Below are 27,897 nucleotides of genomic sequence, written 5' to 3' on the forward strand. Positions count from 1 at the left end.
TTGTGCCTGAGAAGTGGTCTTTTTACTGGGGAGTTGTGAAGTTGAGGGAGGAACAGAAGGCTTTGCTTCCGAGGAGGGTGGAGGGGCTCTGGGTGGGGGCTTTGGAAATAGGCCAAGTGCCCAGGACCTGTTGAGCTCCTCTGCACCATGCCTTAAGATCCTCCCCAGAGGAGGAGGCCGGATACACCAGGAAGCTGGGATAAATCTCTGGCAGGAGGGGCCAACCTCAGAACTACAGCAGGTAGGAAGCTCTTGACTTGGAACCTAGGTCTCAGTTCCTGGCCTCCTGCCCTCCTAGTGGTAGAATCCGGGCTCTTGTCATCATCTTTACCACCTCAGCCTTCAGGTAATGCCAGTGAGCAATGAGAGTCCAGTTTTGAGGGGTGCTAGTCTTTACAGACATGGGTCCTCCCTCCAACAGCCCATATTGAAGCGCTGACAGCAAGAAGAAGAATGAATCTGCTAGTGGAGGCAATTCTAAGCAGTCAAGACAGCTCTCAGTTCACACACACATGCTGGGTGTGGAGCCAGCACATCTAGTCAACCTGTGAGAAATTCACACTTCTCAAGTGGCACCTACAAGGAGGAAAGGAAGGTATGATCTGATTTTGTCTTGAAATGCCACCTTTGCTGGCCTACTACAGTTCCCCCATCACTACATATGCTTCCTTACATTGGCTACTTGGTTTCATACAAATTATGGTGCCTGTTCTTGTCAGGCATCAACAGGTGCTTTTATTCTCACCTGTCTTAGTAATTTCTACTTAGAAGCCCGGCACCTAGCTCAGAGTCTGGTACATAATAGTAAGAGCCACAATTTGATTGAGTGGTACCGAGCAAAGATGTTTAAATTATCTCATATAATACTTGTGAGGTCGGTGTTCTTACTCTCTTACAGATGAAAAATTTGCTCCAAATCATATAACTGGTAATCACCAGAGCCAGATTCAAACCATGTCTGACCGACTCCAGAAACCTGTGCTCTTAACCACTACCACATTTTATTTAACCACTACCAGCACCACATGTGCTGTTTTTTGTTAAGACAAGTATCAACTGCCTATCATGTGCTTGATGTTGGACTGGAAATAGGTTATAAAGATAAGACCCAATCCATAATCCTAAATCTGTAGAGGAAGCATATATGTAGAAAAATAGTAGGTAAAAACAGATGAAGGAGAGATGAGGGGAATGGGGCTAGAAGTGTGTGGGACAGACGCAGACAGCCTCAAAGCTCTCTATTTGCAGGGGTGGGAGTTATGGAGTCACTTAAAAACTTGTGTAGTTGATGACAAATTATCTGTCAAGAGTCTGGGGCACAGGGCATTGTCTCAAAAAAATACAAATGAAAACTTCTTAAATATATCCTCTCTCAGGGAAAATCGGGTTTTAAGGGAATAGGAGCAATGCTTTTCTTGGGGGTCCAGGAAAGAGTGATCATAGGAAAAGGATGAGGGGGAGAAAGGATTTTATTAGGGGTCCTGACTTTCTGAAAAATCATCATCTTATAGGAAATAGTCTGGGATGTGGGGAAGGAGGGACACTGGGGAGACTCTAGCCCTGGGAATGATAACACCACTTTGTGGGCAGGGATGGTGAAGAGAAGTCAAAAGACAAAGAAGCCTGCAGAAGTGACCTTGTGGGTGTTGGCACAACAGGGACATAGTGAGCTTGCTGTAGTTCTTCCTGAGTCCCCCGGGGAGCCCAGTGGTTCCCAAGGCCTTGCTCAGGATGGCACATCCTGACAGTAGTCATGGAGGAGAGGGCAATGCCCCTGTTCCTCCTCCTTGGCCAAGGAACTGCCTCCACTTGGAGGGCTCAATGACTGCTGATAGGAGCTGACCTGCTATTCTGAAGAGTCCAGGGTTTTTTTTTTTTCTGTTTTTCCTTCTACAATTACAAAAGTATTAAATTACTTCTTTTAAAAGGAAAGCACACACAATGAAGACATACTTAGGTTTTTAAAAATGTGAATGCCGTCCTTCATTTTCCCCATCCCACCACCCAAGTCCTTTATCTTTCTCAGAGGCCACATGTGAAGAGTTTAAGGGGTATTCTTCCAGACTTTTTTTTTCCTGTGAATTTGAAAACATATATGCAGCCTCCACTTTTTTGTTTAATGGAAATAGGACCTCAGATCTCCTTTTTTCTTTCCACCCCTGAGATATCGTTGGTTGTGGAATGTAAGGCCTGAAGGAAATATTTCACTTTGGAGAGAACAGGTTTTGAGAGTAGAAGTGACTTTCCTAAGGTTACATGTGTAGCACTGGCAGATCTGGAACTAGAATACTGGTCTTTTAAATATGAATTAATTCCACAAAACTTTGTTGAGCCTCCTCTAGCTACTCAAGAAAGTAAAGAGATGAATAAGACTCTTTAAAGAGATGATGACCTAGTAATACCTGGCTTCTATGTAGGGTTTCAAAAGCTTCCATAGACATGCAACCCACTGGGGTCCTATAAAAATCTTATGAAGTAATTTGCAACTAGAGAATTATTAACTGTTTTACTGATACAAGTCAAAGTTCAAAAGCAGTAAAATATCTTTTGTAAAAAGTTGTTCAGGAAGTTAGTGTAAAACTGATTAGAATCATGGCCTCCCAATTTCTACCGTGTCACTGAGGCCTAAACAGAAGATGGGCCTGTGGTAAATGGGCTGTTGTTGCCTGAATAATTAAAATAAGGTCCTCTGCTCTACAGTGTGCCTAACAGAGGTGGTTTGCCAGAAATCTCAGGGAAAGGCTCTAACTCAGCTTCTGTTTGCGTCAACCTCAGGTCCCAGAGGCAGTTACTAAGCAGCTCTGGAGAGAATCCTGTCAGTGGGAGTTGACCCAGCTATGCCCCCTTTGAGATAGAATTGTGAGGAATTTCATTGACATAAAGGAAAATTTCTTTCCAATCACAGTGGGTAGATGGGAAAATTCTCTTCCCTTAAAATTTTTGAGAACAGAAGATCTTCCTAGTCTCTCTGCACCAGGTTTGCAGCTGGGAGATGTTTCCACTATTGGGAGAACTATGGACTCCCTCCCTCCCTCCAGAGTAGCAATAACAACCCCCCACCCCCACCCCGTTTTCTCAATTTGAAAACTGAGCAACTGATTTTACTAATTTCTAAGGTTTCTTGGCGAGAACCCTAAAATTGTTCTCTCTTTTATTGTACATGTGAATTTCTCTCCCTTCACAAACCTACGTGAGACGCGTATTTTGTTTTACTGACTTTTTCCTTCACTCTAACTGTAACATAATTGATTTAATAACACCTTTCAGAGGAAGAATGCAAAAGAATTACCTCCATGTTAAATGGGTACTTGAACATGAGCTTCAGAGCAGGGATTTTGGGGTGTTCCCCCTTGGATTCCCAGGCTGAAGAGCAGCGGCTGGCACACAGTTGGCATTCGAGAAACAGTTGGTTGATTGAATTGAATGATTGAATTTGAACATGTACTCTAATCTCAGAAATGTTAACATATTTAAGGAAAGAAAAAGTGCATCTGAAATTCAAGGGGATGCAGTACTTGGGATAAGCTCCTTCTGGGAAGGGAGACCCAGGAGGGCTGGAGTAGCCAGAGGAGGAGGTGGGACTAGCTTTCGGTCTTGAGAAATGGGTGAAATTGCAGGGGAAAAGGCAGAAATGTTTTAATAGTATTTTTAAAAGCGTCCCTTCCTCGCCCTTTCGCTGCTTTTCGCTCTTCCCCACCCCCTACCCCCCTTCTGCCTTCCCCCCACCTCCAGACCCTTAGTTTGCCACGGCTGAGAATGTGTTAATGCCAGGTCTTTGCCCCCTGCGAGGCCCCGAGGGAGGCGAGGTCAGCCCACCCACCTGGGCTATTGGCTCTGGAGAACAAAGGGGGCCGCCCCGCGGGCTTCTCGGATAGGGTCGAGCTGGTCATCTGAGCCCCACAGCCAATCAGGTGGCCGGGCAGCCCCGGGGATGGCCAGGCCTGCCAACCAATCAGTGGTGCCTGTCCGCCCTGCCCGCCATGGGACTGGCCAGGGCCGGGCCCACAGTGCCCAACTCACCCCCGGGGTGGCAGTTCCCGTTAACCTTAGCTACAAAGTCAAAGGTATTTATTTCCCCGTTTCCCCTCCCAACAAGGCTCTCTGAATTTCGGGCTGGGGAGGGGCGTTGCGGGGGGGATGGCCCGTTGCTGTAGGGATCAGTGCCCCGCCCCGTTCCTCCCGCTCTGCCTCCCACCCAGCTTAGAGCTGGAAGAGGTTACTGGGTGCCGGGGGCCTCGGGGCCCCTTGAGCCCCTCATCCTCCAGTTCCCAAACTTTCCATCTCTTCCCCGCCACACACAACCTCCGGGGAAAGGGACCTGGAGGTCGTGGGTGTGGAAGGGGCTGAAGGCAGGGCAGAGTTGTCAGGAGCGGTATTGTTGGGGGTGGGGAGGAGGGGAGGGGCATGTGAGAGCTGGAGAGGGGGACTGGGAACCGTGGAGTCAGGGGGCCGCCTAATAATCCCTCCTATGCGTGCTTCTGTCCGTGCGTTTTCCACGTTGTTCTGTAGTTACCCGTTTGTGTCCGTCTCTCAGATAGACCGAGCCTTTTTTGAGGGCAGAGTGGCACACAGGTGCTTCATAAATTATTAAATGATTGGAGATAAAGAATGGAGGTGGAGACCAATGAAATAGAAGCACCACAGAAGTTGGAAATGTGTGTAGGGAGTTGATCCCCAAGCCTCCGTTCCAAGTAAACGAGCCTAGAACCCAAGAATTCAACGGGGGTGATTTAGGAGTTTCTAACCCCTGTAAAGGTGGAGGATATAGAATTACTCCCTCTTTCATCACCTTGGGCAAGATGGAGTCTGGAGTGGGTCTCTGTCAGCCATGGATGGGGTTAGGTGTGCTCAAAGCCATTGGGAATGGTTGTAGTAGTTCAGGCTCCACCATTACCTGCTATTTTGGGGTTGCTGAGTTCTCTGTGAAATGGAGAAATTAGATGTTATGTTTCTTCTTTCAGCTCAAAGTTTCCATGATCCCTTACTTCTAATCTGTTTTGGGGTGAAGTTTCTCTTACTTCGTTGTGTCTTTTTGAAATTCTTATTGGCGGTTTATAGCATGTGGAACCTTGTGCTAAGTGTTGAGGAGACTTCTTAATTTCCTGTGTTGTTTACAGTCTGGTTGTGGAGAGAGGAAAAATGTTATACCATGTAGATGGCACAGAGTTAGTTGGGTATACTGGTTAAACAGAGAAGGAACCCCTAACTAGGCCTTGCAGGTCTGAAGTAGTACCCTGATGAAAGTGATCTCTGATCTGGTCTGGGAAAGGAAGAGTCGGGCGAGAGGGCATTTTGGACCCAGGCATGCAGGGGTGTGAGGAGACGGCACATTCAGGTGACCAACTATTGGGAGAAATGGGGCATGTTGAAGTGGGAGGGGGGAGGTTAGCAGAGGCCAGATTTTGAACTAGTTTACTTACCAAGAAATTTTTAGCTGAATCTGAAAGCATTAGGCAGCCATTGAAGTATTTTAAGCCAAGTAGTAATATGGCCAAATTTCAATTTTAGAAAAATTGCTTCAGAATCTGGTTTGTGGATTTATTTGGAGAGGGCAAGATAATGCAATAAAACTGCTGCAGTAATCCAGGTAAGAAGTGGTGAGGCCTGAACTAAGACAGCGGCAGTAGGAGATCTTGGAGGTATTCAGAAGGGGCACTAATAGGACCTAGTCACCTACTGCTTGTGAAGGTGAAGGAGGAGGAGAGGATAGATACTTCTCTATCCTGTGTGGGCAGCTGCATAGGTAGAAGTGCCTGTTGTTAAGTGGGATAGTTGGGGAATGCAAGAAGTAGAGCATGGTTGCGGGGAAAGTTTGAGACAGAAAAGCTTGAGATCCTAGGAGGCATCCAAATGGAGATATCCAGAAGGTAGTGGATTATTTGGGTCTGGAGGCCAGGCAGGGGCTTGGAATTGAAATACAGATTGGGAGTCATCATTCAAGTAGTTGAAGCAAATCCAGGGAAAGGAAAGAGAATAGGGCCAAGAGCAGAATCCTCAGGGCCACCAAGATTTAAGGAGGGAGTGGAAGAAGAGAAGCCTGTGGAGGTTGGAGTGACGAGAGAGGTGGGATGAGAACCTGAAGAGAAGAGTGTCCTGGGAGCCAAGGAAAGAGTGTCAGGAGGAAGGCCAGAGTCAGCAGGCTCACATGGTCTAGAGAGGGGTACGGTTCATAGAATTGCTCAGTACCTGCTGAAGAGTAATCCCCCATGTTTTAGACAAGGAGTCCTGGAAGAAAGTGAAATCATTTGTGAGGTAGTGACATTCATAAGAGATGTCGGATATGGAGACAAAGGCCTGTGGTGGGAGCTTCTCTCTAGGGCTTTGCTTTGCTACCTCTGTAAATGGACCTTCTCAGCTCCTCTTCATGTTGGGAGAATGGTCAGGATCATGGTGAACTGGTCAGTTAGGAAGCATCTCAGGAGATGCTCTGGCCATACTCAAATTCAATTCAATAAATGCTTACTCTGTGCTCATCATAAGCAAAGAGCCAGTCTAGATTTGGGTTAAGATTGTGTCTCAAGGCTAAAAATGGCATATTCCTTGCCACTTAATAGTCTAGTTTGGAAGACAAGAGGTAAACACCCGGAAAGTTAACTATAGGACTTAAATACAGTTCCAGGCAATGCAAGGCAATGATAGAAGGTTTAGTGGCTCAGACAATAGCAGAGAGTAGTACCTGAGGATTTTGGGGTGGCCTTGTAGGATGGAAAAGACTTTGAGAGGTGAGTCTGGGTTTGAAGGTGGAGATGTCAGAAGAAGGCATACCGGCTAGGAGTATTGGCTGTAAAAAAGGCTAAATGGCATCTGTTCAAGCCTGTCACTCAGTCTGGTGCAGAAGACGAATGGCTAGAAGCCTTGGCAACCGCTCTGGGGAGTTTGTACTCTATGGTAGAGAAAAATGGGGGGAGTTTTTTTTTTTTTTTTTAATTTTTATTAATAAAATCTATCAACATACGAAACAAACATTCTTAACGTATGAACATTCCATGTTTGGTGTGCAATCAGTGGCTTACAATATCATCACATAGTTGTATATTCATCACCATGATCGTTTCTCAGAACATTTATATCACTCCAGAAAAAGAAATAAAAAGAACAAAAAACAAACTATATGTACCATACCCCTTTCCCTTCCCTCTCATTGACCACTATTATTTTCCCTCTACCCAATTTATTTTAACATTTGTTCCCCTATTATTTATTTATTTATTTTTAATCCATAGTTTTTACTCATCTGTCCATACTGTAGATAAAAGGAGCATCAGAACAAGGTTTTCACAATCACATAGTCACTTGCTAAAACTCTATCATATACAATCATCTTAAAGAAACATGGCTACTGGAACACAGCTCTACAGTTTCAGGCACTTCTGGTGGGAGTTTTGGAAGGACCTGATGAACTGATAAAGACCCCCCACCCACCCCCGAGCACACACACACAGGCAAGGAAATGTTGTGGGCAAAATACAGAGCTGGTGGTTGATGCCCCCTGGTGAGGATGTTGCTGAGGAATCCAATCCAAGGTCTTCTAGGACTGGGAGTGTCCTGGGGGGAAGAACTGTCAGGGATGTGCAGAGGGAGACATGAGTTCTAACCAGCTTTGAGTCAGGGAACATTATCTCTCTAGGCCTTGCTTTCCTCCACTGTCAAAGGAGACACACTTTTCCAAGGTTCTTTGAATGCAGCAAGAGGTGGAAAGTGTTTATGAATTAAAAGGTGACAACAAATCAAAGGGTTGGTAGCAGTTGGTTTCATCCCTTGCCCTTAGGTAAGATAGTGGGGTTCCCCAGGTCCTGTGTGGCTCTAAGTACTGGATTTGGGGCAGAGAAATGTGAGTGCTGCTCTCCTCCAAAGGAAAATAGGGTGAAGAAAAGATACCAGAGTATGGGACTCAGGCAAGGAGCAGGGGATTCAGCAGATGGGACGGTTCTACCAAGACTGTGTGTTTTGGGCAGGCAGAGGTAGAAGTCCTGGAAGAAGGTGTCTCAGCATCTGGGTAATGCAACTGACTTGGCTGCCATGTCACCCTGGTCCCAGGGAATGCTGGCAGAAACAGACGGAAGTCACTAAACCAGGCTGGCTCTTCATAACAGGGAGACCCTGAGACACAAGTCTTATAATGTGGGTACGGGTGTGTGTGTGATGGCAACAGTAATGACCTGAAAAGAAATTGTCTTGGAGCTCGTCAACATTTTTCAGAATCCTCTTACTTTTTTACTCCACTTGAGATCGCATGTCTGTGAATACGGGCAAGAATTATTGCCATTTATAGATAAGGAAACTTAGGCCCAGAAATGCAGAATGACTTGCTCAAGATCACAAGATAACCAAAAACAAAACCAATCCTGATTCCAAGGTCTTGGGTCTGTCAGTTTTTTCCATGTAGTATGCTCTTTCTTTGGGATCTTGGGATGCCCCTTCCCCCTACTCCCTACCTTTGGGCTCCTCTCCTAGGATTGAGGACCAGAGTGTTTGGGAGCCTGAGGTCTGAAGATGGTGGAATAGAAAGAGGGAGGAAGGGGTAGGTCTTGGAAGAAGGGTAAACGTGGGGAGTGGATTGGGAGACTTGAGCTTCTGATAAATAAGATGGTGGAGAAGTGGACCCTGGTGGGGACGGGAGGCAGTCATGGGAGTTGGAGAGAAGATGCCATGGGTGTTGGGTGTGGTAAAGGGGTGCTCACCTAGTCAGGGCTATGGCCTCTGGACCTAGAGGGCAGCAGCTACTGCCTTTGAGAAAACCTTTTAAAACCAATTATTGGACATTAATTTGCGTGTCCTCCTTGCCTCAGAGACTCTAGATAAAAGAAAGGTGTAAAATCTGATGGAACCAGGAATATGGGACCGACCCTGGAGCAGGAACTGGTTATACAAAGGACCAGCTGAAGCAAAACCCCTGTGGTCAGGGCCATGGAGCAGAGGCAGGGCTGACCCTTCAGAGAGGGCACAGTACCTGTGTAACCAAGTCTTAGGAGAGAAGGGCCAATAGAGAGCTTCCCAAGGCTCTCTGTTCCCTCACCAGTGGTTCTGGTTCCTCTGCCTGGCCTTCAGACCCCCCCATAGCTCCCTCCCCTGCTTCCTTACCGCTCTCCACACAACCCCCTCCACCTTCCATCCTGGACATCTCTTACACAGTTCATGCCTGCCCCATGTCTTGCATATTTCTGCTTCTGCACTTCTACTCGTACTCCTCACCTAGCCCAGGGGAAGCCCTCCTTTCCACCCTACCTCCACTCCAGGGCTGTTGAGGGTCAGATGAGACACTGTAACTGTAACTGCTTTTTTAAGTGGAAGTCTGTGCAGACAGTCCCAATTAAAAACAAAAACAAAAAAAGCTCAGATCTCTTCCTCCTGCAAAGCCAAGTTCAAATTACTGAGTTGAATTTGGATGTTATTTGTGGACACTGGGAAGCTCTGAGGATTGTTAAGCAGCTTGAAGGAGTGATGTTTTAGGAAGAGTCAGGTGGCAGAGGTGGTACTTGGAGAGAGAGGGCTTATAAAACGTAGGTGTGGATTGTTCTCAGACAATTATAATGGGAGAAAAAGATCCTGCCCAGTTTACAGGGTTTATAAAGTAGAGTGTTCTCACAAGCCTTGGCTTATTTTATGCTTATAACAAACCTGTGGAGCAGGTACTTTTAGTCACACTCACCATTAGGAACCTGAGGCTGAGAAAGGTGAAGAACTTGCCCTGGACAAGCCATGTGTTAGTGACAGGTGGGTCTAGAACTTAGGGCTCCTGACTCCCAGTCCAGGTCATAACACAGGTCTGATGTTTGGGACTGGGGTCCTAAGGAGAGGGACCACAAGGGCAGCCTTGTAAAAGGTGTGCCAGGACCGGGGAGACCTTCCAGAGGGAGAGTTGGGATGAGGAGCTGGCTCTGAATGGCCAGGGAAAGCTGGCCAAAGGGGAAAGGACCTGCTGCTTCCCCATGGGCCAGAGCCTTATTCCATTCTGGGCTTTGTCATATTCCAGCTTCTGCCCAGTTAGCTGTAGCCCTCCTTGTGCCCCCAGGACAGGCAGCCCAGTAGGCTACTGTTCCCCATCCACACTGTCTCCTGGCTTCCTGGGGATATGTTGCCTCTGTTTCTGCTTCCCTGAGTTCTGTTCCTTCGGGCATGTGGGTCCACCGGGGGAGGCCATGAGTGTGTGACAGTATTTGCATGCATTTCTGTTTCCATGTGTGTCCTGTGAAGTTATTTCTGCCTGCATGGTTCATGTTGGCACATTTGTGTTTCTGTGAATCTGGAAGTGTATCTATTATTGCTTTTTTCAATCCCATTTATTTGTACTTGGTATATCCAGTTTTGCAGATATTCTTTTATGTATAAGTAGCTGTCTTTTTTTATTTGGGGGTGGTGGTGGTGGTGTGTGGTCCAGGAATTGAACCTGTGTCTCCCGCATGGAAGGCGAGCATTCTACCACTGAACCATCTGTGCACCTGTAGCTGTCTTTTTTTTTTTTTTTTAACTTTTTTTATTAATTAAAAAAAATTAACAAAGAAAACATTTAGAAATCATTCCATTCTACATATATAATCAGTAATTCTTAATATCCTCACATAATTGCATATTCATCATATCTTAGTACATTTGCATCGATTTAGAAAAGGAAATAAAAAGACGACAGAAAAAGAAATAAAATGACAATAGAGAAAAAAAAACTATACGTACCATACCCCTTACCCCTCGCTTTCATTTACCACTATTTCAAACTGAATTTATTTTAACATTTGTTCCCCCTATTATTTATTTTTATTCCATATGTTCTACTCTTCTGTTGATATAGTTGTAGCTGTCTTTTTGTATCTCTGAAATTTTATTTATTTAGTTGTGTTTAGATATGATTGTCTCTGGAGGTATGTGTTTGTGCATTTAGTGTTTATATAAATTTCTTATCCTATGCTTTTGATTTTTTTTTAAATCCTTTTTTTTTTTTTTTTGCATGGGCAGGCACCGGGAATTGAACCCGAGTTTCCAGCATGGCAGGTGAGAACTCTGCCTGCTGAGCCACCGTGGTCTGCCCTTACAGTACTTTTAGTATTAAAATACCAACAAATAACTAACTGAAATTAGTTTCTCAGGCAGAGAATCTTTGATTTGCCCTGAGGTATTTTGTTTGTTTGTTTTGTTTTGTTTTGTTTTTTACATGGGCAGGCACCGGGAATCAAACCCGGGTCCTCGGGCATGGCAGGCAAGCACTCTTACCTGCTGAGCCACCATGGCCCATTTTTTTTGTTTTGTTTTGTTTTGTTTTTTAAATGTTTTATATTATTATTATTATTATTATTATTATTATTATTATTATTATTATTGCATAGGCAGGCACTGGGAATCGAACCTGGGTCTCTGGCATGGCAGGCGAGAATTCTGCCACCGAGCCACTGCCGCACTGCCCTGAGGTATTTTTTTATTAGTGATGTAGAACCATGGCCAGAGGATCTACCTCTCCAGAGTCCTCCATTTTTCTCATTTGTTCACTATCTGTAGAGTACCTTCTGCTCATCAAGGACTGGGCAGGGCAAGGTCCTTCCTTCCCAGAGCTTCCAGACTGGACTGCCATAAAGAGGGGACTGTTCCCTGTTGTTCGTTACATTCGCACTACCTACGTGTGGCCATTGAGCACTTGATTGAGGAACAGGATTTTAAATTTTAATTTATTTAAATTTAAGTGGCCACATATGGATGTAGAAACAAACTCCTAAAAATTAGGGACTGATGGTTTACGTTTTGACTATACCCTATGTGTCTCCTGGGTAAATCATGTACCTTCTCATAGGAGGTGACACGGTCCACTAGTGAAAGTCCTGGCTGTGGGAACAGGAAGACTTCAATTTGATCATGGCTTTAGCACTTACTAGCTGTGTGACTCTGAGAAAATTACTTAACTTCTCTGAGCCATAGTTTCCTTAGCTGTCTTCCATGGTTGCCAAGAATGAAATGGGCAGCACTTGCTAAGTGCTCTACAGAGAAGCTTGACATATGATTGGTGCTTGTCAAATGGAGCACTTTCCCTATTTGAATCTTGGCTGACCAACCCCTTTCTTTCCATATCCAAATCAGTATGGAGATGTTCAAACAAACTCCTCACACTCGCCTCAAATAAATGAGAATGTAGAAGGTAAAGAACCTCTGCATCAGGGAGCATTCTAAGAGCATACTAATAGATCCATGCTTGTGGAAAACACACTTGCTCTTTGTGGTCTGGACTTCCTCCTCCCACCACTCTCGAAGGAACTTCTCCCTCAGTTAGGGGTTGCAGAGTTGACTAGAACCATTCTGCCATAAGTCCACTCCTTAGAAATGTCAGCCTGGGACCTAGTGTAGCATCCCACTTCTTGTGGGTCTAACCCAGAGTGAGTTCTTTGGTGGTTCAGGGCAAGGAGGGGAGAAGCCCTGGTGCCCACCACCAGGAAAATCAGAAGAAACGAGGCTAAGGAGAGCAAACCAGGCAGATAGCAACTACTGTGAACTAAACTCTGAGGGCATGTGAGAGAAGTGTGAGGATAGGGACTGGGGAGGCTGCGAGGGTGGGAAAGTCCGCTGAGTGAAGTGGGATTAAACTGGCTGAGGGTTGGGAAAGGTGGTGAAGAAGAAAGGTGTAGGTCATCCAGGAAGTATGTTGTCCTCCACTGGGTACAGTAGGCATTCAGGGACAAGGGGTACTCAGTTTGACATTCAGGGGAAGAGTATACCTTGAGGACACCTTCTCTTACTGTGTTCTCCTGTGAGAGGCAGGGATTGTTGGTATAGATGAAGACCAGGATGTTGCTCTGGGTTAGGGGTTCATTTGCTGATAAGAGCCTACTGGCAGGCCTTTGGCCAAGGTTTGGGGAGATGCCAGTCCATCCCAGCCTCACCTCCTGGTGGAAGGCGTGTAGGAAGGCGTGTAGGCAGTCCCAGCCCACTGATGACAAAGGATGTGGAGGCACCTATCCACTTCTCAGTTGCTCACCTGTGCTCCTGAGTTGGTAGCTGGTGAAAAAGTTCCAGGGCACTGAGATTTGGGAGAATGTGGAAAGACCTGGGCATGCTCCTCAACTGCCTCTTCTTGGCCTGCAGCCTGCCTTCTCACCCCAACTGCTGTCTGCCCGCAACCCCCGCCCCACCCCCCCAAAAAAAGTCTCTACCAAAGCTCCTTTGTTACCTTCCCCCTGCCCCCAAGTGTCACCACCTGCCATAGGCCACAATCCCCTCTTTGTGTGGCCTAAGCAGTTGTCCTGGCAGCTGCTCTCTGGGCTGAGATCTACCCATTGAGGCCACTGTTATCCCAACTGAGTGGGGGTGTTGGGCAGGGCCTGGGCCCAGAGCCAGGTGATGGGATACGGAAGGTGACCAGGGCTTGTCCTTAGACTGTAGCTGATCATCACTTTGTCCTGTTCTCCACAGAACTTCCATCATGGAAGGGAAGAGTGCTCAGAGTTTGGGGTCAGGGCACTGTGATTGATTAAATGACCTTCAGAGATGGTGTGGGTATTGGGAGGGATGGTAAATCTATCTCCACAATTCCTCTTTTCTGAGCAGAGGCATGTTACTGTGCAGCTTGCTCTCCTGGGTTCCATAGGTCTCTCCATCATCAGCTGAGTAATATGTTCCGGCAGGTGGGGCAGGTGGCAGGGTAAGGTGAACACACAGTGTGGCATAGCAGGGGGCAGAGGCAGAGTAAGAGAGAAAGGTGAAATGTACATGGTGGTCAGGCAGACCTGAGAAGGATTGTCTGCCCAGAGGGGTTTTCCTTGGCTTGGCTTTTCCCAGGTTTTTTTCAGCAGGACACCAGCTGGCTCTGTTTCCCACCCACATTTCCATCTGGGCACACAGAAGGATCTGGGTACCCAAAAACATAGCCTGCCTCGCCTTCTTTTTTATCCCCTTCTCTCATTTTCTTTTGGTCCTTTCCTTCTTTTTCCACTTTCCTTCTTATATGAACCACAGACCCTGCTTTCCCCTGAGCCTTTATGTGTCCTCTGACAGACGTGCTGAGGGGGTGCTGGATAAACTGCTGTGGATAACTCACTATAGATCTGTCACCCAAGAACTTAAGCCCTTCTGTGCCTGAGTCTATTTTTAGATCCTAATACCTCCTGGAAGACGGAGGTGGGGGTGGGGCCGGATAAAAGAGGACTGTCATTGATTTGGCATAAGGGGCCCTCTCGTTGTGTTAGGGGAGGGGAGTTGTAAAATAAGGCCTAGTTCCACTCCTCTGCCCTCATCCAGAGTTTGTAGCCAGGGCCTCTGACCCCCTCAGTCTGAGTTTGCCCACATTAAGTGGCCTTTCTCTTTTCACCAGTCCTCTGAGCCTTTTTAGTTGGACATTAAGCTTCCAGTTTGGGGAGAGGTTTCCTAAGGTGTGGGGCACAGATGTTCACACAAAATAATCTGGCAGATAGAGAGTGGGGAGAAAGGGAATAGAGTCCACCATCATCAGGACCCCTAGCAGGTGGGACCTTTTCCTCCCCTGTTTTGTGCCCACAAAACCACAAGCATGCTTTGGTGTTTATAAGAAACCAGAGTAGAAATGCTTAACAACTGACCTCTCGTCCCCCCCCCCCCATCCCCATTGTCAAAATCCAGGTTCTCAACCTGGGTACACACTGTCAGGGTGGACTCTGTGAGAGGGAATGAGGAAGACCCTAGAATTGAAGGATAGGGTCTTTTTGTGAGGCTCTCCAGGGCCTGGCATTGGGGAGCAAGGGAAGGCTGCTGGGTTTTCCTGTGAGGGTTGTCAAGCCATGGTGCCCTGTAAAGAAGCCTGGAAAAGGTTTCCTTCATTGCAGCTGCATGAGCTCAGGGTCTCCATGGAACTGCCAGCCACCAGTCCTTGCTGGGGCCTGGGTGCTAAGGTACAGACCTGTGAAACGATTCCTGTCCTTAGAGAGATATTACATGTCACTAATGTGGACAAAGTAAATTGCTAGACTGCCTGCCCATCCTTCTCTGAGCCACAGTTTTAATCTGGCAGTGCTTTTATTCTGCACACAGAAAGTAGTCTCTATATGCCAGGCTGCATTCTAGGTAGTGATGATGTATCACTGAGTGGGACAAGTCTCTGTCCTCGTGGAGACAGGTAATAGACAGACAAGTAAATGCCATGTCCAGTGGAATGAAGAATTATGCAGGTCAACATGACGACGGGGTCAGAAAAAGTGAGGTGGAGTTAGGGTAGTGACTTCATATAGGTAGTCAAGGCCAGTGAGAAGGCGACATGTAAGCAGAGACCTGAATGAGGTGAGGGAGGAGTATTCCACACCGAGTGAACAGCCGGCGCAAAGGCTGGGGCAGAAGTACCCTTTGAGCATATGGGAAGCAGTGCCATGATCTCTCCCCAGATCATGCTCCAGGCATGAAAGGAGCAAGTCATGAAGTGTTTAGAAGACAGGTATAACAAAAAAGATGCACCGTGGATCAGTTAACTAGGGATCAGCTAGTAACCCAGAATTTACTGTATAAAAGGGCTCATACTGAAATGTGGAAGAGAACTTTGAGAAAGAGGAGGCCAGTAATTTAGGAAACTTTGAGGGGCAATTTTGGCTTCCAGGGGAGTGCCCCTGAAGACTTCATCTTTTCATTGGGAAGCTTTGTGATTATATCTTCATGCCCACCCCCTCACAGATCCCAAGTGGGATCTCTGAAACTTCTGAGTTCCCTGGTTCTCACATGTGTGTCCTTCACACATCCACTCCTGCAGATGTTGAGGGGTGGGGGGCAGAAAGCTTCATCTGGGAGTTAGAAGACCAGTGTTCTTGCCCACCTGTGCCATTTAACCCCCTCTGTACTTTTGGGCACGTTTGTGGCCCTCTCTGGCTTATTTCTGCTTTGTAAAATGGGAATTGCATCTATTTCACCTGCCTGGCAGGTGAGTTATATGTGTGCAATTTTAAAAGCCTTCAAATTCCAAATAAGGTAATGGATAGAAAAGCTCTTTGAAAAAGAGAGTGCGTTACATGAAATGGGGTAAGACTGGGAAACCCAGTTTTTCTCCTTATCCCACAGGCCAATTCTCTTTCTTTTACTCCCATCTTACCCACAGATGGCAGGGCAGGGACCCAGCCCATGCTGATGCTTTGGGAGGCCTCCAATGATGGAGAGTGGCCAGGCTGGTGACAGCACAGGTAAGAGTGAGAAGATAGAGAAGGCAGAAAGCTGACCAGACACCTCTTCCCAGGTCTACCTTCTTTTGTCCTCTCTGTAGCTGAGCATGAGTTGCTGCCGGCAGCTCAGCCAGTAGCTTTTAAAATTGAAGGTCATGTCAAAGAATGGAATAAAGCCTAGAAGAGCTTAAATGAAAAATAAAGACAAAGCCCAATCTGTTAGCTTGCCAGGCAAGTGAACACACACTTAGGTAGAAATCTACTGAAGGGGAAAATTGGTTTTGTTTTTTAAAGTGCTAGAACAACTTGGTGGTTATGCTGATTAAACTGAAAACCAGCACTCTGGATAGGACATAATGAGTCCCTAGGTCTGAACACAGTTGGTTAAAACAAACCCTGTGGTTCACTGGTCAGGAAAGTGTCTTCAGTCAAGTCCAGTGACACTTCCTGGGATCATTCACAGTTCATGGTCTTTATCAGTTAAAGCTAGTTAAAGCCAGTTGTGCTGAGAAGAAACAGTCAGTTTTGGTCTTTCCCAGGCAAGTGCTGGTGCAAGTAGAACACCATCCTTGAGAGTCTTGAGATCTTCGGCTGAAGCTCCTCCCCACAAGCCTGCAGCATGGGGAGGAAGGGGTCCCTGGCACCCGGGAGTAGCTCTGAGAAGCCTCTCTAGCAAGCCCTGCCTGGTGTAGTGGGGCTGTGGGGCACCTCGGGACCCATCGGAGGCTGGCCAGGAGCAGACCAGTCCCTCAGCAGTGACTCGGGTGTTCACTTCTATCTAGCTCCAGGGGAGTTGCCCAATGGACCTGGCATCCTATGCCCCAATGCTCCTGAGGGCAGAGTTGCCTCCTCTGCCTGGATAATAATTTCAATGGACCTTAGAGACAAAAATCAGTTTGGTAAAATAAGAAATGAATCAGTAAGTTCAAAGAGAAGAGTGTGCTGTCTGGAAAAACCTGCCATACTGGGACTCGGTGCAGGAAATCTGGCCTTTCCTGGCAGGCTTTTCAGGGAATCATGGCCAGACCACTCCTCAGTCTGGAGCTTCTTTTCCTCTGCTGAGATGCCAGAGGTTGGGTGCATAGGTTCTCATTTTGGAACACTGAAAACACTCTGTTTATTTTAAATATATGCTACTAACATTGCAGTGAAGCCTAGACCATACTGTTTCAAACTTGTTAGCAGAAGAGCCCTTTTACCCAGGTACTAACTCGAGTGGAATCCTAACACAGATGCCAGATAGCAGTGGAACAGCTGTGGTAGAAGTGAAAAGTTGAGTCCACCAGTCCCCTCTCTAACACTGTGATTTTATGGTAGTGTTGGAAAACACTGGCCAGACTATTTGGGGACACTAAGACATGGGCAGACTTGGGGCCGGAGCATTGGGCCATAGATGTATTGTGCTTGGCCAGCAGTGTGTTTTTAAAACCCACCACCTGGAGCTGAGTGCCTTGAAGCAGGGCACACACCTTCCCCAGCCTCTTATCAGCCAGGCCAACTTGAGGGATTGGCCAGTTATCAAATAATGAAAGCTTACCTCTTTTAAGTATCTTTTTAATATTATGTGAGCCATTTAAAATTTTTTTAAAGAAGATCCTTTTAATGATGACTGAAGAGCATTGTCATTGTTCCAAGACTCTTTCCAAAGGGAGTTCTGAAGACCTATTTTCCTTTGTGTTAATACCTATGCCCTAAGGGCATGTGCCAGTGTGACAAACAAGTTCAAGCATTCACACTTTACCAGGTCAGCACACACCATCTCTAAGTTTCAGGCCCTCAAGGGAGGTGTGCCGGGTTTAAGCTTCACTAACAACATAATTCATTTATATCTCCTAGTGCCCTTGAACAGGTGGAGATGAGAGGACACTGTCCTGGCATTCTGGGTCTTCCGCGCAGACCATCTTTCTGGCCTGGAGAAGGCTGACTTTCCCAGCCATCAGACTCATGTGATGGGTATCAAGGCCAGTTTTGATCAGCACAAGAGAGCAACTGTGTGGGTCTATAGGGCATTAATGACACCTTGTCCCTCAGGGATAGATGGTGCCCCTCTCACTTTAGTACATTTTGGATTTCCTGTCTGACTGCCAATTTGGACATGTATCACCATTAAGAACTTCCACCAGTCAGCATGTCCATGCATCAAAGGAAATGCTTTTATAATTACTTAAACTTGTAACACTTGGGTATTGATTCCTGCCAATATGTTATTTAAGGCATTTGAGAATATTTTGTTTCCAAATTTTTATTTCTACCAAAATGACTTCTCTCAACTAAACAGCTGGGGAGTATTATAGAGTTGTTTTGCCAGGAGGAAAACTGGCTCTTTAAAGGCACTTTCCATGATGCCCCCCTACCCCCCCCCGCCCCACACACAGTCATGACATCATATCCTATGCCCTCCTGATGACCTTGACAGCTGTGGAGTGGAGTAGAACTCTTTGGCCCTAAACTAAAGGCTCCCAGATTAGAGCCTTTATTTCTTAGAAATTTTTAAAGATTTAAAAATTATAACATTTGAACATTCTCATAAAAACTAAAAAATACAGACAAAAGTTATAGTCCCCTTTGACTTCTCCATCTAAACCCACTATAATCCATATCACCCACAGGGTAACCTCCATTTTTAGTTTGATGTGAATCATCATGGCTTGTGCATATATATATACATATTTTATTATATATAGTTATATTTTTCATAAATGGCATCAGACTGTTCTTACTGTTTTCAATTTGATTTATTTTCTCTTAAAATGTTCTAGAAATCTTCCACATCAGTACATAATGCTCCCTTAGTTCTTTTTAATTGCAGCATAATATTCCATATTATAAAGGGGGTTTTAATTTTTTTTAACTATTCTCTTAATGATGGTTCATTAGATTGTTTTAAATGTTTTAGTATTGCAAATAGTTCCTGTTTAGAACTATTCCTCTTTGCACTCATATGTAAATATTTCTTAGGATAAACACCAAGAGTGAAATTGCTTGATGAAGGGGGTGGAAGGTTAAGTACATTTACAATTTTAATAAGCACTGTCAAATTGTCCCACAAAATGTCTGAATTAATTTCTGTTCCTAGCATACCCACACATGTACTTGTTTTCCTATGTAGTTTCCATGTGTATGTGTGAGGTGGGGATATTATTAATCTTTTCCATTTTGCTGCTGTGATAGGTAAAAAGATGTCTCGCTGTTATATTATTTTGTATTTTGCTGATTATTTGCGTGGTTGAACCTCTTTTCATATGTTTATTGGATATCTGTTTTCTCTGATACCTGATTTACCTATGTACAAGAATTCTTTATTTATATTGCATTTTTTTAATGGAACACATAGACAGTACCAGTATTTATTTACTTACTTATTTTTAACTTTTTTTATTATATAATATAACATATATACAAAGCAAAGAAATAAAAAAGCAATAGTTTTCAAAGCACTCTTCAACAAGTGGTTACAGGACACATCCCAGAGTTTGTCATGGCCTACCATACCATCTGTTCTAGTTTGCTAGCTGCTGGAATGCAATATACCAGAAACAGAATGGCTTTTAATAAAGGGAATTTAATGAATTGCTAGTTTACAGTTCTAAGGCCGAGAAAATGTCCCAATTAAAACAAGTCTATAGAAATGTCCAATCAAAGGTATCCAGGGAAAGATACATTGCTTCCAAAAGGCCGATGAAACTCAGGGTTTCTCTCAATTGAGAAGGCACATGGCAAACACAGTCAGGGCTTCTCTCTCAGCTGGAAGGGCACATGGCGAACACGGCATCATCTGCTAGCTTTCTCTCCTGGCTTCCAGTTTCATGAAGCTCCCCGGGAGGTGTTTTCCCTCTTCATCTCCAAAGGTTGTTGGCTGATGGACTCTCTGCTTCGTGGTGCTGCAGCATTCCCTGCTCTCTCTGAGTCTCTCATTCTCCAAAATATTTCCTCTTTTATAGGACTCCAATAAGCCAATCAAGACCCACCCAAATGGGTGGAAACATGTCGTCCCCTAATCCAGTTTAACAACCATTCTTGACTTAATCACAAATTCCAGGGAGATGATCCGATCACAATTTCAAACATACATATTGAACAGAGACCATTCTACCCTTATGAAATGGAATTTTAACCAAAACATGACTTTTCTAGGGGGCATACTTCCTTTCAACCCAGCACACCATTCTCTCCTATTTTTCCTTCTAACTGATCCCGAATATAGGAGGCTAGAGCTTAAATACTTTTTTTTAATCACAATCAACTTTTTTTCCTTCTTTTTTTGTGAACAATAATATATATATATAAAAAAGCTATAAATTTCAAAGCACAGCACCACAATTAGTTGTAGAACATATTTCGGACTTTGACATGGGCTGCAATTTCACAATTTTAGGTTTTTACTCCTAGCTGCTCTAAAATAAACTGCGTATTTTAATCCTTGATTCCATTTTTCTAGACCTGTGCTGTCTAGTACTACAATAACCACAAGCTACATATGGCTATTTAAATTTAGATTTAAATGAATTTAATTTAAATTAAATTAAAAATTCATTTGCTCAGTTGTGCTAGCCACATTTCAGTGCTTAGAAGGCACATGTGGCTAGAGAGTACAATATTGGACAGCAAAGATACAAAGCATTTCCACCTTTACGGAAGTTTTCAGGAAAACCCTGCCCTAAACTGTCATTATTATTTTACTTATTTTATGATATCTCTTGTCATAGAAGTACTTTAAATTTAGTTTTTATGTTTTGTATCCTGTTTAAAATGTTATTAATATTTCTAGATTTAATTATTTCTAGAATTTAAACAAATTCTCCTAATTCTTCTAATACTTATAATTTTTTTTAAAACCAGCCCTTAAGTCCATCTGGAATTGATTTTTGTAAATTATATGAACTAGGAATCTAACCTAAATATTTTTCCCAAAAAGATAGTCAGTTGTTCCTTGATATAAGCCATTTTCTTCCTTACTCACTTTTAGAATTTTCTGGGCAGTTTATGTACATTGTAAATTTTATAATTAAGATTATTCTAAATTTAAATATCATTTTAGAGTGAAGAGCTCCTTTGCCTTCTTATCTAGGAATATGACATAACTGTTCTTTTATTTAACTTTTCTATATTCTTTCACTAAAGTTTAATAGTTTTCTTTATATAAGTTTTGCATGTTTATTAGATTTATTCCTAGTCATTTTATAGCTTTTATCTCCATTAAAGTAAAACGAATAATTTTTGTATGCTTTTGGATCTCATAATCCTGTTGAACTCTTTAGTTGTAGTATTTTATCATTCAAGGTTAATCAGCAGCAGCAAATGATAACTTTCTCTTCCTTTCCAATTTTACATAGTCCTCTCTTCTTTACCCTGTGCTTTGGCTGGTTCCTCAGGTACATCACTGAGTGGAGTCAGTGATGCTGGGCCCCTTGTCTTATTCCGATCTTTAATGGGCTTCTAAACTTATACCTTTGGTTTAGTTTGCTGTAGATTTCTAGTATAGATCCTTTGCCAGCTTATAAAAATTACCTTTATTCCTAGGTTGCTAAGAGGTCCTTTCTGCCTTCCTTCCCCTCTTCCCTCCCTCTTTGCCTACCTTCCTTCCTTGTGTGCCCCTCCCTTCCTCCCTCCCTTCCTCTTCCTTCCTTCTTTTCTTCCCTCCAGCAATGAGGTTGGATTTATCATATGACTTGGGGATCTTTTGAGATGGTAATAAGACTTTTCACATTTATTAAGTTAATACCATAAACTATGTTGAGTCATCCTTGCTTTTCTGGGGGAAATCTCAGTACTAAACTTGCTTTGCTGATATTTTTTTTGCATGTTTGTTCCTAAGAATGATAAACCTGTGATTTCCTGCCTACTTTTACTCCTCTCTTGCCCATTCTTGTCTCGTTTTGATTCTGGAATTTTGCTGGCCTTGTAGACTCTGTCCTTCCCTCCCTCCCTTCCTTTCCTCCTAATAGCTGTATTATCCTCTGTAAGCTGGGAATAAACCTTTGATGTTTTAGTAGAATTTGTTTATGCCATTATATGGACCTGTTATCCATTTTAAAAGTAGAACCTTGGCTTTCTTTTTAATCTCCTCTATTTTGTTTATATGGTCAGGTTTCTACTTACTCTTCAGACAGTTTTGTTAATTTATATTTACTTGTAAAATCATTGAGTTTATGTTGATTTTTCAAATTTATGGATATAAAGTTTGTATGTAGTAGTTTAGAATTTTCAGAGTTCTTTTTATATCTATATATTCCCTTTATCCTATCATTTCTGCTTTTATTTGGGGATCTCTTGTCTTTTTATGATTGACATGTAGTTTACTTTGTTAAGCTGCCGGAATACGATATATCAGAAACAGAACAGCTTTTAAAAAGGGAATTTATTAAGTTGCAAGTTTACAGTTCTAAGGCCCTGAAAATGTACAAATTAAGGCACTGTTCTAGTTTGCTAGCTGCCAGAATGCAATATTCCAGAAATGGAATGGCTTTTCAAAAGGGGAATTTAATAAGTTGCTCGTTTACAGTTCTAAGGCTGAGAAAATGTCCCAGTTAAAACAAGTCTATAGAAATGTCTAATCAAAGGCATCCAGGGAAAGATACCTTGGTTCAAGAAGGCCGATGAAGTTCAGGGTTTCTCTCTCAAGTGAGAAGGCACATGGCGAACACAGTCAGGGCTTCTCTCTCGGCTGGACAGGCACATGGCGAATACGGTGTCATCTGCTAGCTTGGTCTCCTGGCTTCCTGTTTCATGAAGCTCCCTGGGAGGCGTTTTCCTTCTTCATCTCCAAAGGTCGCTGGCTGGTGGACTCTGCTTCATGGTGCTGCAGCATTCTCTGCTCTCTCTCTGAGTCTCTCTGAATCTCCAAAATGTTTCTTCTTTTATAGGACTTCAGAAACTAATCAAGACCCACTCAAATGGGTGGAGACATGTCATCCCCTAATCCAGTTTAACAACCATTCTTAACTAAATCACATCAACCAGGGAGATGATCTCATTACAGTTTCAAATATACAATATTGAATAGGGATTATTCTACCTTTAAGAAATGAGATTTATATTAAAACATGGCTTTTCTTAGGGGGCATACTTCCTTTCAAACCAGCACAGGCACCAACAAAAGGTTACCTTCACTCAAGAAAGGAAGGCTGATGCCCTCTGGAGCACCTTTGTCAGCTGGGAAGGCACATGGTTGGCATCTGCTAGGGTTTCTGGGTTCTGGACACCTCTCTCAGCTAGGAAGGCAAAAGTCTGCTATCTTTCTCTCTTTTATTTCATAAGGCTCCCCTGGAGAGTGCTTTCCTTCCACATCTCCAATGGTCTCTGGCTCTGTGGGCTTTGTTGGCTCTCTAGTTTTTTCCAAAATGGTTCCCTCTTAAAGGGCTCCAGTAAGCAACCCTACCTTAAATGGATGGAGACACATCTTCATGGAAGACACCTAATCAAAAGGTACCACCCACAGCTGGATGGGTCACATCTCCATGGAAACAATAAAAAAGATCCTACCGAGCAATATTGAATGAAGATTAAAGGATATGGCTTTTCTGGGGACACGACAGTTTCAGACCAGCACAACATCTTTTTATAGTTTTTCCGTCATTATTCACAGCTGTTTCATTCCACCTGCTTGTAGTAGATCTTTTCAGTTTTTTAGATCTCTTTAAATGTAAATTTTTAGTGATGTATAACACACACATACAGAAAAGGGCATAGGACACAAGCTCTTTAAATTCTTCTAAAGTGAACACACCCATGTAACCACCACCCAGATCAAGAAAGAGAACACTACCAGAACTGAGAAGCCCCTTGTGCTTTCTTCCAATCACAGTGTCCCCTGTAAGGGTAGCCTTTGTCCTGACTTCTAATTCATTGATTATTTTGGCCAGCTTTTGAATTTCATAAACATGGAATCATCCAGTATTCTTTTGCATTTGTAACAGTTCTTTTTTCATTATGTCTTAATGTCCATGAGCTTAATGTTCACAAATCCCCTCTAGTGAACTTGTACTCAGTGTAAGGTGTAGGCTAGCAGCAGAATGTTGTGGGGTCCCTGAGTAACATGGATCCCATTTAATACCAGAACAAGGCAATACTTACTTTGAGTACCCAGAGGCTTTTCTGGTCTACTTTCTTCTTGATATTGTCCAAGGAAAGTGAGGTTGGGTTGCCAAACAGCTGAGGTTCAGTCAGGTGAGGTGTTCATTCATACTGGCTGCTCTGAGAGCCCGGGGAGGGATGGAGAGATGGGCAGTGGTGAGGGACATTGGCTGTGGGCACGTGTTCACTGAGGACTCGGATGCACTTGCCCAGAAAACTCTCAGCACAGCTGTTCTCTTAGAAAAAGAATGGTATCTTTTTTGTTCTTGTTCCTGAGTCAGAAAATTCCACTGGATTAAACCAGCGCCAGCCCATGCAAGGGAAGCTCTCCACATCCTTTCTTTTTGTTTTGTTTCTATTTTGTTTCTTTCTCCATTCTTCTCCACACCTCAACCTTCCCTTATCATATTGTTCTTTCTACCTATCCCTACTTTTTTTGCTCTCTTTTTCTTCCCTAGTTTCTTTCTTCCATACAAATTTTTCCTTCTACATTCTTTTTTACTGCTTTATTTTTCTTCTATTCTCTGCCCTCCTGCCACTTTCTCCCCGTATCACCATGCAGTGAGTGATCTCTCCCTATCTCTTCCCTTTGTCTCCTGCAGGAAATGGACTAGTGATGAAGATCAAACAAGAAAAGCAAGAGTGGCTGCTCCAAACATTGGTGCCCCAGGCCATGCCTTCAGAGAAAGATAAGGAAAACATTTTCCAGCAGTATCAGGGCTTCCTGCAATGCCAGACCATGGGGAAGTCTCGAGCCTTAGGGGGACAAGAAGAACCTGGGGTTCCGAGGTGGGCCCCTTCCACGGAGCAGGATGGGGGCCTGGCTGGCCGGGCTGCTATGGCAGTTTCCACCTCACCAAGTGCCCAGCTTTCTGCCAGCGAGGGTCACTTTGTATGCGTGGACTGCGGGAAGAGGTTCAGCTGGTGGTCATCCTTGAAGATCCACCAGCGCACCCACACTGGGGAGAAGCCATACCTCTGTGGCAAGTGTGGCAAGAGCTTCAGCCAGAAGCCAAACCTGGCACGGCACCAACGGCACCACACAGGTGAGCGGCCCTTCTGCTGCCCTGAGTGCGAGAGGCGCTTTAGCCAGAAGCAGCATCTGCTCAAACACCAGAAGACCCACTCTCGCCCAGCCACACACTCGTGTCCTGAATGCGAGCGCTGCTTCCGCCACAAAGTTGGCCTCCGCATCCACCAACGCGCCCATGCTCGAGACCGCCAGCTGGCCAGAGGAGAGCTGCAGAAGCTTCTCAGAGACAGGGTGGTCCGCAGGGCCTGTCGCCTGCGGCCGGTGCCGCGGGAGCTTACCGAATGGGCTTGGCTGGGGCTCTGTCAAGGGTGGTGGAACAAGCCAGGAGTCCAGTCCAGAGTCCCTGTCCCCTCAGGGCCTGGTGAGCAGCGTCAATTCATCTGCAACGAGTGCGGCAAGAGCTTCACCTGGTGGTCGTCGCTGAATATCCACCAGCGCATCCACACTGGTGAGCGACCGTACCAGTGCCCTGAGTGCGGGCGCCGCTTCAGCCAGAAGCCCAACCTGACGCGGCACCTGCGCAACCACACGGGCGAGCGGCCCCACCCGTGCCTGGACTGCGGCCGCAGCTTCCGCCAGAAGCAACACCTGCTCAAGCATCAGCGCACGCACCTCGCTGGTGAGAAGGCAGCCTTGTGCCCCAGCTGCGGAAAGAGCTGCCCCAGCCGGGCAGCGCTACGGGCCCACCAGCGGGCCCACGCCACTGCCGAGCTGCTCCGGGGCGTGGGCTGCTTCCGGCCTGCTGCGGCAAATGGGGAGCCGGGATCCGGCTCTGAGCAGTCGTCAGAGGCCTCTCTGGCTTTCCCCAACCAGCTGCTAAGCCCCCAGGGACCATCTGGAACTGGGGGGATGGTATGGAGCAGGATGCGTGGAGGCATGGCCCGGGCAGGAGAGCGGGTTCCACCAGCTGGGCCTGGCGAGCAGCGCCAGTTCATCTGCAATGAGTGTGGCAAGAGCTTCTCATGGTGGTCGGCGCTCACCATCCACCAGCGCATCCACACTGGTGAGCGGCCGTACCCGTGTCCCGAGTGTGGGCGCCGCTTCAGCCAGAAGCCCAACCTGACGCGGCACCAGCGCAACCACACCGGCGAGCGGCCGTACCTGTGTACCGCCTGTGGGCGTGGCTTTAGTCAAAAGCAGCACCTGCTTAAACACCAGCGAGTTCACCGGGGAGCCCTGGCTTCCACCCCCAGCACCAAGCAGGAGGCACTTTAATAGATCCTTGACCCAAGCAGACCTCCTGATGCTGGTGGAGGTGGTAGTGGTGTTGGTGGATGTTTGGGAGTATGTGTGTTTGTGTGTGTAGTACTGAGTAACAGCCAGGAATGGTTGGCTTTTAGAAGCCCAGGGGTGCAAGACCCCTCAAAAGGTGGATTCCTCAAGCTTTGAAGACCTGAGAACAGGATTTCAGAGGCACCCAAAAGGGTGCCTAAAAGGATCCCAAGAAGTGCTGAGGGCTGAGGGAGGAGATCTGGGTAGGATCTAACATTCCTAACCCTGGAGCCTGGATGTCCCATGGTGAGCTGAGGCCCTCTTATATACCTCCTCCAAGGTGAGATTCCCAGGCCTGCCACACCAAGTGGGAAGATGGCAGTTGGGGGCTTAGGTAGGGTCTTACTAGTGTGAGTGAAGTGGCCCAGATCTGGACTGGTCACCTGTAGCACCAGCCTGTCACACTTAGCCTGTGTGATGGCCAGGGCCTGTCCTGAGTGAGAGAGTTAGTGAGACTCAGTGATACCAAGGACTGGAAGCCAGAAGCTGTGTATAGGGATATCCCCACACCAAGAGCAGTACCAGCATTTAATGGCCATTCAGTAAATATTTTTGGAAGGGTGAATGGTTAGATGGTCCTTCTCCAGTCCTGAGTGCTCCACTGCCCAGGATGCTGTGTATATAAGCCTAACCCTAGGACTGGTATATGTGTGGTGGTCAGGAACCCCAGGCCCAAGGGAGATGGACTCAGCTGAGGCATGGTAGCTTGAAGAGGCATGGTAGCATGAAGAACCTAGCAGCAGGAGATAGCCACATATGCTGCCCTTACTCAGTGTTCTGGAGGGTATGCCTGAAAGTGGAATGGTGGACTGTAACTTACTTGGATTCTTACCAATTTCACTGTTTCAGAAGAGAAAAATGAAGGATCAAATATTTCACCTGGTCTCACTGTCCTTTCTGAGCCACTCTTATTGAACTTTGGGCCTATGTGTGCTCTCTGAGGAATCTGTGTGCCCAAGAACAGGGAAAAGAGTTGTTTTTTGTTTTTGTTTTTGATTTTTTTGCTTTTGTATAGTTCCTCCTCGGGATGGAGGGCAGTATTCTGTCTTCCCTTCTTCTTCAAATCAATTTAACGTCTCTTTCCATACACCTTCTCATGTATAGCCCCCCTTCTGGAGGCCACTCCTCATGCCCTTTCAAAGCAGGGTGGGCTGAGACCCTCATTACTTACAGAAAACTCAGAGCTCCAGAGGCTGTAGTCTTGAACACTGTTTTCCCATAGGGGAGGAAGGAATTGTAGTGGGTGTTGGGGTACCAGGGTTGGAGAGTGGGAGGTGATGAGAAGAAGAGGGAACCCTAAAATGGCTCTGCAGAAGGATAAACTCAATTTGCCTGCTTCCAGGGCCCAGGATTCCTCCCTGAACGCAGAGAAGTTCTGCCTTCTCTAGGAGGTGCTGAGGTTCAGCCTGACTTCTGGTCACCCCTCTTTTCAGA

General features: G+C 45.4%; 1 protein-coding gene and 1 long non-coding RNA gene across 3 annotated transcripts; one reads left to right on the plus strand and one right to left on the minus strand.

The window, feature by feature from the left end:
- Window positions 1-9: 9 nt before the first annotated feature.
- On the minus strand, window positions 10-13,098 carry LOC143674197 (uncharacterized). Of its 2 annotated transcripts, none has more exons than XR_013170950.1 (5): window positions 12,953-13,098; window positions 6,677-6,883; window positions 4,790-4,920; window positions 3,290-3,377; window positions 10-576 (listed from the first exon to the last, which is right to left on the minus strand). It is a non-coding gene; the product is annotated as an uncharacterized LOC143674197 (long non-coding RNA). The 2 variants fall into 2 exon arrangements; XR_013170949.1 differs by having other exon boundaries at window positions 12,714-13,098.
- Window positions 3,950-27,341, plus strand: ZNF775 (zinc finger protein 775). Its single transcript, XM_077149524.1, has 3 exons — window positions 3,950-4,064; window positions 16,025-16,106; window positions 24,761-27,341. Exons 2-3 carry the CDS (start codon window positions 16,073-16,075, stop codon window positions 26,404-26,406), a joined length of 1,680 nt encoding a protein of 559 aa, XP_077005639.1. The 5' UTR covers window positions 3,950-4,064; window positions 16,025-16,072; the 3' UTR covers window positions 26,407-27,341.
- The last annotated feature ends 556 nt before the right edge of the window (window positions 27,342-27,897 follow it).

This window comes from Tamandua tetradactyla, chromosome 1 (genome assembly GCF_023851605.1).
Source record: "Tamandua tetradactyla isolate mTamTet1 chromosome 1, mTamTet1.pri, whole genome shotgun sequence".
Taxonomy (NCBI): Eukaryota; Metazoa; Chordata; class Mammalia; order Pilosa; family Myrmecophagidae; genus Tamandua; species Tamandua tetradactyla.

Excerpts from the sequence above, each read along its gene's own strand:
- ZNF775 (XM_077149524.1), top strand. The coding sequence starts at position 16,073 with ATGATGGAGAGTGGCCAGGCTGGTGACAGCACAG. Across the intron at positions 16,107-24,760 it reads CCAGGCTGGTGACAGCACAG|GAAATGGACTAGTGATGAAG; the intron begins GTAAGAGTGAGA and ends TGTCTCCTGCAG.